This window comes from Pseudophryne corroboree, chromosome 2 (assembly GCF_028390025.1).
Source record: "Pseudophryne corroboree isolate aPseCor3 chromosome 2, aPseCor3.hap2, whole genome shotgun sequence".
Lineage (NCBI taxonomy): Eukaryota > Metazoa > Chordata > Amphibia > Anura > Myobatrachidae > Pseudophryne > Pseudophryne corroboree.
Window position 1 is genome coordinate 1,002,532,487 of NC_086445.1, and position 16,711 is coordinate 1,002,549,197.

The 16,711-nt window shown below is 47.5% G+C and overlaps 1 protein-coding gene across 2 annotated transcripts in view; it reads left to right on the forward strand.

Annotated features, from left to right (window-relative positions):
* Positions 1-16,711, forward strand: part of SIM2 (SIM bHLH transcription factor 2) — a 314,641-nt gene that overhangs the window by 196,519 nt on the left and 101,411 nt on the right. For both annotated transcript variants that reach the window (XM_063956547.1, XM_063956548.1), the window contains one exon: positions 12,002-12,087. In XM_063956547.1, the coding sequence (XP_063812617.1) occupies positions 12,002-12,087 (86 nt within the window). The remainder of the gene's footprint in view (positions 1-12,001; positions 12,088-16,711) is intronic.

Here is a 16,711-nt window from a genome sequence, read left to right on the forward strand (position 1 = left end):
TTGACCGCATCCCGCTTAGAATTATCTAGCTTTCTATGTAAGGGCAGATAGCTCAATATATAGATTGTCTGACTGCAATGCCACAGGCAATGGGTTTGAATCCCGGGTATGTCAGCTTCTTGAAATGTAATAAAGTACAGTGTGACTGAATTACAAAGAGCTGTCAAGTTAAGTTCATGTATGTTGTATAGGTTTTAGCTTCAAAAAGTGGGGGAAGTGCAAGTGAAAGTAATTAAAACAGATAAATGGCAAGTACCGCCAACAGCGCCCCCTACACTACAGTGCTATGTGTGGTGGCACACTCCGCACACACCTAGTTACGGCCCTGGTAGTGACTATGAGCCCCCTTCTTTTCCTGTAGCCACTGCACCCTCTGCAACTACTGCAGTTCCAGCACTGCCGGCACCCACTAATATATCAGAGTATAGTCAGCGGAGGTTCCTATATTGAACAACGTGATGGGGTTCTCAGAACAACACAGCAAAGCCCTTCCCAAAATTTGGCTAAGGGGCCCAACAGCGTGGCGTTTTGCCACTGTCTTCTGACATGTAAATGTTCAGCCAATACGTCGGAGATATAGGGCCAGATGTACTAAGCCTTGAAAAGTGATAAATATCACGGTGATAAAGTACCAGCCAATCTGCTCCTAACTGTCATTTTTCAAACACAGCCAGTGACATGGTAGTTAGGAGCTGATTGGCTGGCAGTTTATCACTGTGAAATGTATCACTTTTCAGGCTTAGGACATCTCCCCCATTAAGACTGTGGTGGTAATTCAGATCTCATCGCTGGGCTGCGTTTTTTGCTGTTCTGCGATCAGATAGTCGTCGCCTTCAGGGGGAGTGTATTTTCGCTGTACAGGTGTGCGTTCCTATGGGTTAGCAGAGCTGCTAAATATCAGTGTGTGCAGTCTCTGCGCAGCCCAGGACTTACTCTTCCGGTGCAATTGAATCCTGCTGATCGTGGCTGGAGCTGACGTCAGACACCCTCCATCAAAACGCTTGAGCCCGCCTAATTCCGGAAAATCCCTATAAACGTTCACTTGCCACCCACAAATAGCCTCTTCCTGTAAATCACCTTGGGGGTCATTCCGAGTTGTTCGCTCGCAAGCTGCTTTTAGCAGCTTTGCACACGCTAAGCCGCCGCCTACTGGGAGTGAATCTTAGCTTATCAAAATTGCGAACGAAAGATTAGCAGAATTGCGAATAGACACTTCTTAGCAGTTTCTGAGTAGCTCCAGACTTACTCGGCATCTGCGATCAGTTCAGTCAGTTTTGTTCCTGGTTTGACGTCACAAACACACCCAGCGTTCACCCAGACACTCCCCCGTTTCTTCAGACACTCCCGCGTTTTTCCCAGAAACGGTAGCGTTTTTTCACACACACCCATAAAACGGCCAGTTTCCGCCCAGAAACACCCACTTCCTGTCAATCACATTACGATCACCAGAACGAAGAAAAAACCTCGCAATGCCGTGAGTAAAATACCTAACTGCATAGCAAATTTACTTGGCGCAGTCGCACTGCGGACATTGCGCATGCGCATTAGCGACTAATCGCTCCGTTGCGGAAAAAAAAATAACGAGCGAACAACTCGGAATGACCCCCCTTGTGTACGCCCGTGTGAATGGATCCTTCACACCAACACGTCGTTGACCGCCGATGCCCGTTGTAGCTGTCCGATGCGCCTGCGCATTGCGGTGCATACGCATGCGCAGTTTGGACCTGATCTCCCTATGTGTGAAAACGCTCAGCAGTGATCAGATCTGAATTACCCCTAGTGTGGCTTGTTTACACAATCTTTAAATAGTTTTTTTTAATTATTTTTTGGGATAGGACATATCCTGCGCTGATAAGCTAAAAAAAAGAGCAGAGCAGTCTGTCTATGGGGGGGGGTTCTGTCTCAGCACTGGCCTGTGTCGTATTCTGGGTACCCAGGGAGTAGACCATTGACTCAAAAAGATGTCATATAAATACTGCATCCATAAGTTTCTGCTCAAGGAGTCGAGAAGTTGACTTTAACAGTAAATGTCACGTTTTGTGTTTATTTCCGCCTATTGGAAATTAGTCTTTCACTCTAATAGGCCCTACACACTGGGCGATATCACTCAAAGATGTGAACGATCTCGTTCATTAATGAACGAGATACCGTTCATATCTTTCAGTGCGGAGGCACCAGCGATGAACGATGTGCGGCATGTGGAGAGGGGGGGGGTAGGTGTAATCGTCGGGGGAGCGCCAAAGGGGTTTTTTTCACGCCCCCCCCCCCCCCACCTAAGTAATGTTGTGGCGCCCCTGTTCTGCCCCAAAGCTTATTTTTAATGATTTTCATCTGACATGGTCACCCTTAGATGGCAATAGAAGAGGTAAGAGTGCAGTAGAAATACCCCACGGTAATTGTTACCTCAGCTTCCCTGTACAAAGGCATCGGGAGCTATCACTGAATCTCTGCTCCATGGGATCTTAAAAAGGTCCTTCCAGTTAAAGGGGTCTATTTACTAAGCCTTGAATGGAGATAAAGTGAAGAGAGATAAAGTACCAGCCAATCAGCTCCTAACTGTCATATCATTGGCTGGGTTTGAAAAATGACAGGAACTTATCTCCATCCAAAGCTTAGTAAATAGACCCCTAAGACCTGTCAATAAAAGACACCTATATACGTGCATTATCCATGACTATTCCTAAATGTGCCCAGTAGACATATATAATGGTAGATGCTCAATCAGCTTAATGATATCATTCAGGTGCTCGAAAGGGAGGGGTATTTCTAAGCAAGAAAAAAAAAGAGAGACATTGTTTCCCCCAGCACCCTGAATGATAACAGTAACCAGATATAAATCCCACACAATATTAGAATTCAGAGATCTTGGTTACACATATTTGCGCAAATGTATGAATAAGCCCCAAAGCCGCATCAAGGCGTCTCTGTATATTTGGGGTCCTTAGCGCTATATCTAGGTGCAGGGTGTGGCACCCCAAAACACCAGCATAAGTCAGAAAACCCAGGGTAGCATACCAGTGAAAAACTATAGTGTTAATAAATTACTATTTAGGAAGCCGAAGCCATAAAGAAGGTGATACAAAAATTAAATGTAATTAAAATAGAGAAATAGTGTTAAAAAATGAATAAGTGAAAAGTGTTAATAGAATGTAAAGGTATGCCACACTAAGGCCATCCAGCTCAGCCAGTCCAGAGGCACCACACCCCACACCTCCATTACCCCAATCTGGGTCTATGATTAACCAGCAAGGAGCCACATGATAATGGCTCCTTACTACAATATGTCTAAGCTAAGAGCTACCTACTTTGGAGCAACCCCATAATGCTCCATGTGGCATGTCAAGGCCTGCACCTCCTCCTAATGCAGGAACTTCTCTGCCTCTCACAACAGACATATATAATGGTAGCTGCTCAATCAGCTTAATGATATCATTCAGGTGCTCGAAAGGGAGGGGTATTTCTAAGCAAGAAAAAAAAGAGACATTGTTTTCCCCAGGACCCTGATTGATAACAGTAACCAGATATAGATCCCACATAATATTAGAATTCAGAGATCTTGGTTATACATATTTGCGCAAATGTATGAATAAGCCCCAAAGCCGCATCAAGGCGTCTCTGTATATTTGGGGTCCTTAGCGCTATATCTAGGTGCAGGGTGTGGCACCCCAAAACACCAGCATAAGCCAGAAAGCCTAGGGCAGCATACCAGTGAAAAAACTATAGTGTTAATAAATTAGTATTTAGGAAGCCGAAGCTGTAAAGAAAGTGATACAAAATGCCCATGTGTAATAGCTTGCAGTGACCCCGCAGTGATGTACACATATACACTATGTATGGAAACTACCTGCCCGCAGTATTTACCTGCCTGCTCATATTTTCCAACCACATAAATTGTTATAATCCGTTACTGTAAGTAAGTTCACATTTCTGGCTCCATGATTCCTCTGATATAACTCAGGCCTGGCAGAGGTGTTATTCCACGTTGCATGATGTTACTCCTCATCTCCCCAGCTATACTCACTCCACATAGAGAACATTAATAATGACAACAAGGGCTCCTGAAAACACCACGGTATCGGATACGCCGGAATGAGGGTTGTCCAGAAATCTCAGCCTAATCCCCTATCAGCACAGACAGCGCAGAGTTTAATAAAATGTACTTTACAGGGAATAACAATCGTTATAGAGAGGTACAAGGGTTTAATCCTGTTATCCCGCCAAGTGCTGATCTGCTGGAATGCAGTCAGCATCAGAGTGAAGGGTCTGTATAAAACCACAGCACCTGGCTAAGGGTCTGGTCCAACCCTTCAGGTAGGTGTGTGCCGCAGGTACTTATGTCTCTTATTTCCACAGCTATGCCAGAGAGCTTTTGCCACTTCATGTTAATCCATTGTGATTATCAGAAAGTAGCAGCGTGGGCCGCAGATAAGGTCCAGGGGGAGAATGTGGAGGGGTAAGATGCCCCCTATGCACACACAGTCTGCCATAACTTATATACTATATACGGGGTGTTTGCATTTTCTGATGTTTATATTTTTGTGAGTGCAATGAATTTGATCATCGCTCGTTCCCCTCTCAGCACCAGCAAAGAAAGTGTTGTGACTTTGGGGGACATTTACTAAGCAGTGATAAGAGCGGAGAAGTGAGCCAGTGGAGAAATTGCCCAAGGCAAGTAGTCAACCAATCAGCACTGAAGTAACATCTATAATTTGCATACTATAAAATTATACAGAGCTGCTGATTGGTTGATGGGGCATCTTCTCCACTGGCTCACTTCTCCGCTCTTATCACTGCTTAGTAAATGTCCCCCTTTGTTTCACTTTCCAAATGAGACGGCAATAGGTAGAAGTGTGCGACTGGTACCACCGCCCAGGGCACAGGGTTGCACGTCATAACGGTCTATGGTACTTTGGACAGGCACCCCACCACCCCATTCTACCATGCGTGGCATGCATGGAAATCATACTTGGATGCGCCAGGCAGCTATATCTCGTGGAGCTCCCCTGGCGCTTGCTGTGTGATGTCATAATGGAGGGGGGTAAACCAGGGCACATAAGCATCCAGCTATGGTTCTTATCAAAGGACGCAGAGCATATACATACTTATAATAGGTGCAGGGCGTATGGTGCACATGAGCCCCAGGCTCCGAGATGCCCCACATCGCACACCATACAGCCTATACATTATACATACATCTCCGGAGTCCAGCGCCAGCACTGCAAAAATCACTGGGAAAATGGCCGCTACATTCCCTAAGAGTTGCACAGTAGAAAAATCACTGGAAACATTACAGACAGTGCCAGAGTCTACTCTAAACCTGTGCCGGCCGGGAGGGGGGGGCAAACGGAGATTGCACATGAGCCCCACCTTTCTTACCTCTCCAGTGGCACAGAGCCCCCCTGCCACAAATAAATTATATATATATATATATATATATATATATAAAAATATAATTATTATTTTTTATGCATTTTGTTCAGCTCTGGCCACTATATACCAGAGGTTCTCAAATGCTGTTCTCAAGGCACCCCAATGGTCCATGTTTTATGTTTATCCATTCTTGGCCACAGGTAGCTTAATAGCACCTCAGTCAATTTGATTTAACTATCTGTGCTCAGCTATTGAAACTTCTGGATAAACACAACAAAAGCATTTAAAAAAGACATTAAAATGTTGCATTTTTTTTTCCTATTGTATTTTTTTCACATTAGTGGAACTTATGTTACATGTTACTGGTAGTTGTGTCCCCTTATTTCTATTCTTATCATATTTTAGATTGTTAGTCAACAACTAATACAATTTGTTGTTCATTATATGGAATTGGAAACTTAGGGGTCTATTTACTAAGCCTTGAATGGAGATAAAGTACCAGCCAATCAGCTCCTAACTGTCATTTTTCAAACCCAGCCTGTGACATGGCAGTTAGGAGCTGATTGGCGGGTACTTTATCTTCGGCCACTTTATCTCCATCCAAAGCTTAGTAAATAGACCCGTTATTATTTGTACAAGTAGTTATTAAAGTCTAGCTGAATGATGACGCTGTCTCTGAGCTGTCGTTGGGATTCCCGATTGTGAGCTGTGCGTTTCACTTCTAGCAGCAGTACAAAGAGCGATGTTAGTAGAGGGAAAATAAAGGTATTGGTCTCAGGTTCCCTTGTTTGCTAACTCTATTTACTGAAAAAATATTTTCTTAGTTTAAGCCTTATGATCACTCTACAGAAAATCTCACCCTACGGGAAAGAATTCCATGTACATTGGGTGCATTTGGGGGGTGATTCCGAGTTGTTCGCTCGCTAGCAGATTTCAGCAGCATTGCACACGCTAGGCCGCCGCCCTCTGGGAGTGTATCTTAGCTTAGCAGAATAGCGAACGAAAGATTCGCAGAATTGGGAATAGAAAATTCTTAGCAGTTTCTGAGTAGCTCCAGACCTACTCACAGATTGCGATCAGCTCAGGCCGTTTCGGTCCTGGTTTGACGTCACAAAATCGCCCTGCGTTCGGCCAGCCACTCCCCCATTACTCCAAACACTCCTGCATTTTATCCTGGCACGCCTGCGTTTTTCCGCACACTCCCAGAAAACGGCCAGTTTCCGCCCAGAAACACCCACTTCCTGTCAATCACACTCCAATCACTTCAACGATGAAAAATGTTCGTTCGGACGTGAGTAAATCTACTGAGTTTTGTGCTAAAATACTTAGCACATGCGCACTGCGAACCATGCGCATGTGAATTTTTGCCTTAATCGCTCCGTTGCGAAAATCGGCAACGAGCGAACAACTCGGAATGACCCCCTTGGTTCTTAACACTATCCCAGAAGAGAATTCCAAGGGGTAGTGCACAATGCGTGCTGGCGCTAATCACGACAAGTGGCGCTGAGAGGGGCAGGAGGGTACTAATTGCCCAGACCCAGATCTGATGGAGGGGTCCAGGTCCCCCACACACACACACACACACACACACACACACTTACCTGTAGGCAGCAGCTGCAGCTCTTCTCCTCAGCCCAGCTAACACTACTGTGTGCTTGCCTGCAGTGTGGCCAAGGAGGCAATTAAAAAATAAAATAAAAAGCTTTTTTTTTTCTAAGGGTGCATGGCCACACCTCCTGTGATTAGGCCACACCCCCTGAAAATTACCTGGTCCCAGCCAGGCTCTCTACTGCCCTGATCACGACATCATGCCTCGCCCTGCCCACTCCACAAGACATGGTTTGGTAGGGTGACCTATTCGCCTGGGAGATTAGCCAAGTATGAATTGCAGCCTAATTGGTGACATCATGTTTGCCGAAGGAGGGGGTTCAGGTTACAAGTTTCCAGGGCCTGGGTTGGGGAGGGAGGTATCTCATGTGTGTCCAGGTCAGCTGTCAAGGGGGACATTGTACCACTTTGCTGAGGAGGACAAATGGCCCCCTCTGCGCCCGACTGTGCGCTTCTCAAATCCAGGAAAACATTTTTTATTTTTTTTACTTTTTCTTGAGGGGGCATGACCACACCTGATTTGGACACACACCCTTGGTACCTGAGCCCATCAGTGCTCTCAGCTGTCCTAGGTGAAATCACCACAAAATGGCTGCCTCTTCAAGGTCTCCAGTGATATGACAAACTATGAGAGAATGGATACTGTATGTGGAACTTGCTTGAAAATTAGTCCAATTAACAAATTGTCCGTTTCTGTCATGTGCCTCAGTGCAGGGGCATAGCCAGAACTTTGTGGGACTCATAGCAACATTTTGAAGGGGTCCCCGTCCCAATGCTTCTAGAGAGACACATCTCTGCAGCAGTGGTTAATTTTATGCCCTATAATAGTGCCCTAGTTAATTTTCTGAACCATGGTAGAGCCTTATTTAATGTTATGCCCCATAGTAGTGCCCTAGTTTCTTATATGAATCGTAGTAGTGCTTAAGTTCACCCTATGTCATATTTCAGAGCTGCTAGTACACATTATGCCACACAGTACCCCCAACTCACATTATGATATATAGTGCTCCCCGTACAGTGCCCCGTTTCATATATTATAAAATTACAAAAATGCCCTCCAGTTCATATTATACCACCACACTACAATGAGCAAGGCCAGGGGCATACCTAGGTATATTGTAGGCCCCAAGGAAGAAGATTGAAAGGACCCCTATGTACCACCCAATCACGAAAATGTATATAACACATGTAACTTTGACAGGGAAGGTGTGCCCCTCTCAGCTCTGGGCCCCATAGCAGCTGCACTGCCTGCATCTATGGTAGCTACGCCCTTACCTCAGTGTTATCACAGGTTCCTAGAGACCACAAAATGGCTGCCAGTGCCATGTTTGCTGTATCTGTAAGAGACCCGGGGGGAACTTTAAAGAGCTCAACATTCTTAAAAATATGTGGATCTTTGCTATAAATACACATTTTTAGGAAGGTTTGTACAAGAGAGAAAAGCAATTATTAAAATTGCATTTACTAGAAGTGGCCCTTGGTGTGAGATTGAATCCCACAGTCGCTGCTTATAATGAGTTAGAGGCTTGTGCAGCCTGTGGGAGATGACTATTATTTCTACATTAACCTACATTTTACCAAAAGAACATTGGATCTGACAAGGTAAATGGATACCCCATTATTTACTGAGAGGCCAGCAATTATCTCAAGTCTGTCAGCAAAATTATTCTTAAGCCTGAAGCTTAAAACAGTCAGAGAACTTGTGTAGCCGGCCGTTTCCAGCGGCACTAAATGGGTGTCTCGGCGTAACAAAACGCACAAATAACTTTACCACTATTCAGCAGTGTGTGAGGCCATAATCCGCAGCAGCGGTCAGGTTACTGAAATTAGTACCTTCAATTGAAAAACAATAGCTGAGGACTTATACTGTATATGACAGAGGGATGCTTGTTTCACTATTGTCATATCATTCAGTGGATGCCATTTTGCATTTAAATGACTATTATTTTGGGGGGGTTTTATTGTTTTTTTTATTATAAAGCGCTAATATTCAGTGCTCTACACACGTTGGGTATTAAATGCCGGTGTTGGGGATGCCCAACCTCGACACCCCAATGGTAGGAATCCTGACGGGGAAAGGTAAGTATACTTACCTTTCACCAATGATCCCCTAGCTCTAACCCTCCCTACCCACAGCCAAAACCTAATCCTCCCCCCACCCTACACCCTAACAATAACCCCTTCTTCCCGCATACAAAACATAACCCCCACCCCACCCTAACCCTCCCCGGGGGTTCCTAACCCTAGCACCCCCATCCCCACAGCCTAAACCTAATCCCCCCTACCCTACAGCCTAACCATAACCCCCTCTTTCCGCAAACAAAACCTAACCCCCACCCTAACCCTATCCCTCCCCAGGGGTTCCTAACCCTAGCCTCCCCCCCATCCCCACAGCCTAAACCTAATCCTCCCTACCCTACAGCCTAACCATAACCCCCTCTTTCCGCAAACAAAACCTAACCCCCACCCTAACCCTCCCCAGGGGTTCCTAACCCTAGCCCCCCCCCCATCCCCACAGCTTAAACCTACACCCCCTTCCCACAGCCTAAACCTAACCCGCCCCCCCTTCCTGCAGCCTAACCCTAACCTTACCCTGCAGCCTTAACCTAACCTATGCCCCTCGTTGCTTACCTCCCCAGCATCCCACCATATGCTGGATTAGAATCCTGCCGAGCTTGTGCGCACTGTCAACATTCCGAGCAGTGTCAGGATTCCGGCGTCGGAATTTTGACTGCCGGGATCCCAAAAGCCAGGATCTTGACCACAGAGAGGATCATAATACAAATAGTAGCATACAATGACATGAAAAGATGGCCCTGTCCATAAGTGCTTACTATCTAAGAGGCAGGAGGAACACAATACAAAGGATAGGGGGATGATATTTCTAGCTGTTGGTGGAGATATGTGTTCATGGGTCATACTTGCCGACTTTTAATTAGTCCTCTCTGAAGGAGCCTGAAGAGGAAATGCCGATGACCACTCCGTCGGTGGGGCCAGGCTCTTCATGGGATTAGGCCCAGCCCTGTCGTGGGTCTGAGCGGAGGGGGGTGGAGATAAAATTATGTGATTCTTCTAGATCTGCTTTACATTGGCACCTCCCCTACCTACAGACGCACGATTCCCATAATTATCTCTCCATCCTGCCGAATTCACTAGGAAGTCCACGGAGATCAGGAGATCCACCCACTCCTATGGGGGTGCCTGACAGGAGATCCACCCACTCCTACGGGGGTGCCTGAAAAATGTGTGCATTCTGGTAGAGTAGGTATGTCATGGTTATGTGCTCATTATTGGCTACAGGTAGTCGTTTGGATGCAAATTGCCTGTAGAAGTAAAGTGTGACATAGGGCAGTGGAGATGGAGTGGAGAGAGAAGGGCAGATCCCTCTCCATTTAGATAGTTCAGCTAATGGCATTTGGAATGGGTTATGACAGCACTTATGTAGAGGGTTTGGTTCTGCACCAGTTTGTTTCCGGCTGCTGGGGAAGTAGCAGGTACCGTTTTCCTGACTTGCCAGCTTTCTGGTTGCCCAGTTGGCACAGCGGGTGGCATGGTGGGGTGCTGGTGGGGTGAGATTACCGGCATTGTAAACCAGGCCTGGGGCTATGAGTACAAAATTTAACGCAAACTGACTAATCGTCCACCCGGAACGTCCTCTTCACTCTGGAAGTGGGCGGAACCTGCAGTAACAGGCAGCTCTGGAAGACTTGAATGCTCTTCCGGGCAGCCGGAATCGCCACCTGAGATTCGTGAGCCTCCTGGACATTTGGGGAGAGAAGGCAAGTCAGGTCTTAGCCCAAACAGGAGCAAAGCTATGCAACGTCTGTTCTTCTTTCCTGTTGGCAATCAGGTGCACGCAGTGCCAGAACCTTGTCTTTGGTGTCATTTTTAATTCTTAGAACTAGTTCCAGAAACAGTAAGAAATCAGTGAGACCATTTCAGGAATAAATACAATAAGCAACTGAAGACTTGTCCAGGGTGTGGAAGCTGCTGTATACACCTTGCATCGACTTGTTACTTTACGTTACGTCATAGAAGAAAAAGCACTGCGCAACATCTTATGGGTTTCTGGTAGCCACTTGGTGCTGGGACTAACCGTTATTAGCTAGTGATTCCTATTATTCAACTTATGTATATTTGCTCTGTGATTTATTGTGTACCTGTGGAATACTATGATCTTGAATACAAGTCGCCTATTTGATAAACAATGTTGCGTGTCCCCTATCTACAACACTCAAAATCAACAAGGGGGACATGCATAAATCCTTCTAAAGACGACAGGTGAGGAATTTGCCATATCATCCAATCAGCTTCTAGCTATAATGTTATAGAATGTACTTTGTAAATGATAGCTGGAAGCTGATTGGTTTTCATGGGCAACTTCTCTTCTTCTCCTCTTTAGAAGATCCAGTACATCATTCACTTTATATAGCTGCGGCTAAAAAAATTATTTGATTGGTTGCCAGGTGGCACAAATACAGGAGACAATGGAAGGCAGTCATCTCTGGGTGCCACCCCTGAAGGGGGCACACCAGGTTCTGCTTTACATGTCCCAGAGCAGGAATAAGCAGGAAGCCTAAAAGGCATGTGCCGTGTTCCTCTCTCTCCCTGTCTGGGTACTGCTGGGGAGGCGGAAATGAATGTGGAGGGGGGGGGGGGGGCTGAATGTGATCTGTAGGATTTAGGGCTCCTCCTGCAGCAGCCGGCACCTATGGGGAGAGCCTTCCTCTTGAGTGCACACACTCCCTCCCACACCCTAATGATGTCCCCTCCTCTTCACAACTGTACAGGGGGCACAGGCCGCCTCATAGGGGTCTATGTGGCACCCCAGGGTCAGTTGTAAATATATTTATGGTTACTGGTCAAACTCTGACACATCTGGGGGAGTAGATGATGATAAAGGTGAGAATGCGCCAGTTTCGCGCTCTCCCTGCTATGCCCCCAGTAATGGGTAGGTGTATGATGTGTCACGAAGTATAACATGAGAATACCAGTTACTGTTTACACATTTGCTGTCTTTCAGAATATGAAATAGAGAGGTCGTTCTTTCTACGGATGAAATGCGTTCTGGCAAAAAGGAACGCAGGTCTGACCTGCAGCGGATACAAGGTAATGCACATCGCGGGAGGAATCACTTTCTGTGTGATAGAATATGAGTAACAGGTGATGAGTGACAGGTGAGCGAGCTGGTCTGGGGTAACCTGGTCCTGGCATCTACTGCAGACACATTAGCACTAAAAGGAGACCAGCTCAGAGATAAACATGGTATAAGCAGATTAGGACGTGGCTTGGCAGGTAAGGTGTGAATCAGGCACATCAGGGCATGGAGGTCAGGGGTTGGGGGCTTGTCCGGGTTGTACATCCAGGGATGGTGACAGGTATGACCGCTGATCAGTTGCCTCTGACGTGCAGTAAATTCAGCTTGACCTACTGCAATCCCTCAATGGAAGTCTGTTCACAATGACATTTGTTCCGTAAATGCTACACAGTCTGGGTCAGGTGTGGCTGGTGGCAGATGAATGCAATTGTGTACACAGAGCATGCTTTCCCATAGATCATTGCCCTACGATTCATTGAGTCTGCGTTCAGCTTCCTGCTGCTTGCCAACAGAGGTGAGCTCCTTCATATTTATAGTATATTTCTCTAACGTCCTAAGTGGATGCTGGGGACTCCGTAAGGACCATGGGGAATAGCGGCTCCGCAGGAGACTGGGCACAAAAGTAAAAGCTTTAGGACTACCTGGTGTGCACTGGCTCCTCCCCCTATGACCCTCCTCCAAGCCTCAGTTAGATTTTTGTGCCCGAACGAGAAGGGTGCACACTAGGTGGCTCTCCTGAGCTGCTTAGTGAAAAGTTTAGTTTTAGGTTTTTTATTTTCAGTGAGACCTGCTGGCAACAGGCTCACTGCACCGAGGGACTAAGGGGAGAAGAAGCGAACTCACCTGCGTGCAGAGTGGATTGGGCTTCTTAGGCTACTGGACATTAGCTCCAGAGGGACGATCACAGGCCCAGCCATGGATGGGTCCCAGAGCCGCGCCGCCGGCCCCCTTACAGAGCCAGAAGACTGAAGAGGTCCGGGAAATCGGCGGCAGAAGACGTCCTGTCTTCAATAAGGTAGCGCACAGCACCGCAGCTGTGCGCCATTGCTCTCAGCACACTTCACACTCCGGTCACTGAGGGTGCAGGGCGCTGGGGGGGGGCGCCCTGAGACGCAATAAAAACACCTTAGATGGCTAAAAATACATCACATATAGCTCCTGGGCTATATGGATGCATTTAACCCCTGCCAGTTTTTCCTTAAAAAAGCGGGAGAAAGGCCGCCGAGAAGGGGGCGGAGCCTATCTCCTCAGCACACAAGCGCCATTTTCCCTCACAGCTCCGTTGGAGGGAAGCTCCCTGACTCTCCCCTGCTGTCCTGCACTACAGAAACAGGGTAAAACAAGAGAGGGGGGCACTAAATTTGGCAGATTAATAATACAGCAGCTATATAAGGGAAAAACACTTATATAAGGTTATCCCTGTATATATATAGCGCTCTGGTGTGTGCTGGCAAACTCTCCCTCTGTCTCCCCAAAGGGCTAGTGGGGTCCTGTCCTCTATCAGAGCATTCCCTGTGTGTGTGCTGTGTGTCGGTACATTGTGTCGACATGTATGAGGAGGAAAATGGTATGGAGGCGGAGCAATTGCCTGTAATAGTGATGTCACCCCCTAGGGAGTCGACACCTGACTGGATGGTCGTATGGAAGGAATTACGTGATAGCGTCAGCACTTTACAAAAGACTGTTGACGACATGAGACAGCCGGAAAAACAGTTAATACCTGTCCAGGCGTCTCAAACACCGTCAGGGGCTCTAATGAAGCGTGGGTTTCCCCCGATAAAAAACTGCTAATTTCTAAAAAATTATTGGCATTATACCCTTTCCCGCCAGAGGTTAGGGCGCATTGGGAAACACCCCCTAGGGTAGATAAGGCGCTCACACGCTTATCAAAACAAGTGGCGTTACCGTCTCCGGATACGGCCGCCCTCAAGGAGCCAGCTGATAGAAAGCTGGAAAATATCCTAAAAAGTATATACACACATACTGGTGTTATGTTATACTGAGACCAGCAATCGCCTCAGCCTGGATGTGCAGTGCTGGGGTGGCTTGGTCGGATTCCCTGACTGAAAATATTGATACCCTGGACAGGGACAGTATATTATTGACTATAGAGCATTTAAAGGATGCATTTCTATATATGCGAGATGCACAGCGGGATATTTGCACTCTGGCATCAAGAGTAAGTGCGCTGTCCATTTCTGCCAGTAGAGGGTTATGGACGCGACAGTGGTCAGGTGATGCGGATTCCAAACGGCATATGGAAGTATTGCCGTATAAAGGGGAGGAGTTATTTGGGGTCAGTCTATCGGACCTGGTGGCCACGGCAACGGCTGGGAAATCCACCTTTTTACCCCAGGTCACCTCTCAGCAGAAAAAGACACCGTCTTTTCAGGCTCAATCCTTTCGTCCCCATAAGGGCAAGCGGGCAAAAGGCCACTCATATCTGCCCCGGGGCAGAAGAAGGGGAAAAAGACTGCAGCAGGCAGCCTTTTCCCAGGAACAGAAGCCCTCCCCCGCTTCTGCCAAGTCCTCAGCATGACGCTGGGGCCTTACAAGCGGACTCAGGTACGGTGGGGGGTCGTCTCAAGAATTTCAGCGCGCAGTGGGCTCACTCGCAAGTGGACCCCTGGATCCTGCAGGTAGTATCTCAGGGGTACAAATTGGAATTCGAGACGTCTCCCCCTCGCCGGTTCCTGAAGTCTGCTTTACCAACGTCTCCCTCCGACAGGGAGGCGGTATTGGAAGCCATTCACAAGCTGTATTCCCAGCAGGTGATAATCAAGGTACCCCTCCTACAACAGGGAAAGGGGTATTATTCCACGCTGTTTGTGGTACCGAAGCCGGACGGCTCGGTGAGACCTATTTTAAATCTGAAATCCTTGAACACTTACATACAAAGTTTCAAATTCAAGATGGAGTCACTCAGAGCAGTGATAGCGAACCTGGAAGAAGGGGACTATATGGTGTCTCTGGACATCAAGGATGCTTACCTCCATGTCCCAATTTGCCCTTCTCACCAAGGGTACCTCAGGTTTGTGGTACAGAACTGTCACTATCAGTTTCAGACGCTGCCGTTTGGATTGTCCACGGCACCCCGGGTCTTTACCAAGGTAATGGCCGAAATGATGATTCTTCTTCGAAGAAAAGGCGTCTTAATTATCCCTTACTTGGACGATCTCCTGATAAGGGCAAGGTCCAGGGAACAGTTAGAGGTCGGAGTAGCACTATCTCAAGTAGTGCTACGACAGCACGAGTGGATTCTAAATATTCCAAAATCGCAGCTGATTCCGACGACACGTCTGCTGTTCCTAGGGATGATTCTGGACACAGTCCAGAAAAAGGTGTTTCTCCCGGAGGAGAAAGCCAGGGAGTTATCCGAGCTAGTCAGGAACCTCCTAAAACCAGGCCAAGTGTCAGTGCATCAATGCACAAGGGTCCTGGGAAAAATGGTGGCTTCTTACGAAGCGATTCCATTCGGCAGATTCCACGCAAGAACTTTTCAGTGGGATCTGCTGGACAAATGGTCCGGATCGCATCTTCAGATGCATCAGCGGATAACCCTGTCTCCAAGGACAAGGGTGTCTCTTCTGTGGTGGTTGCAGAGTGCTCATCTTCTAGAGGGCCGCAGATTCGGCATTCAGGACTGGGTCCTGGTGACCACGGATGCCAGCCTGAGAGGCTGGGGAGCAGTCACACAGGGAAGAAATTTCCAGGGCTTGTGGTCAAGCCTGGAGACATCACTTCACATAAATATCCTGGAGCTAAGAGCCATCTACAATGCTCTGAGCCTAGCAAGACCTCTGCTTCAAGGTCAGCCGGTGCTGATCCAGTCGGACAGCATCACGGCAGTCGCCCACGTAAACAGACAGGGCGGCACAAGAAGCAGGAGGGCAATGACAGAAGTTGCAAGGATTCTTCGCTGGGCAGAAAATCATGTGATAGCACTGTCAGCAGTGTTCATTCCGGGTGTGGACAACTGGGAAGCAGACTTCCTCAGCAGACACGACCTCCACCCGGGGGAGTGGGGACTTCACCCAGAAGTCTTCCACATGATTGTGAACCGTTGGGAAAAACCAAAGGTGAACATGATGGCGTCCCGCCTCAACAAAAAACTAGACAGATATTGCGCCAGGTCAAGGGACCCTCAGGCAATAGCTGTGGACGCTCTGGTAACACCATGGGTGTACCAGTCAGTGTATGTGTTCCCTCCTCTGCCTCTCATACCCAAGGTACTGAGGATCATAAGATGGAGAGGAGTAAGGACTATACTCGTGGCTCCGGATTGGCCAAGAAGGACTTGGTACCCGGAACTTCAAGAGATGCTCACAGAGGACCCGTGGCCTCTACCTCTAAGAAAGGACCTGCTCCAGCAGGGACCCTGTCTCTTCCAAGACTTACCGCGGCTGCGTTTGACGGCATGGCGGTTGAACGCCGGATCCTGAAGGAAAAAGGCATTCCGGATGAAGTCATCCCTACCCTGATCAAAGCCAGGAAGGATGTAACCGTACAACATTATCACCGTATTTGGCGTAAATATGTTGCGTGGTGCGAGGCCAGGAAGGCCCCTACAGAGGAATTTCAACTGGGTCGTTTCCTGCATTTCCTACAAACAGGACTGTCTATGGGCCTAAAATT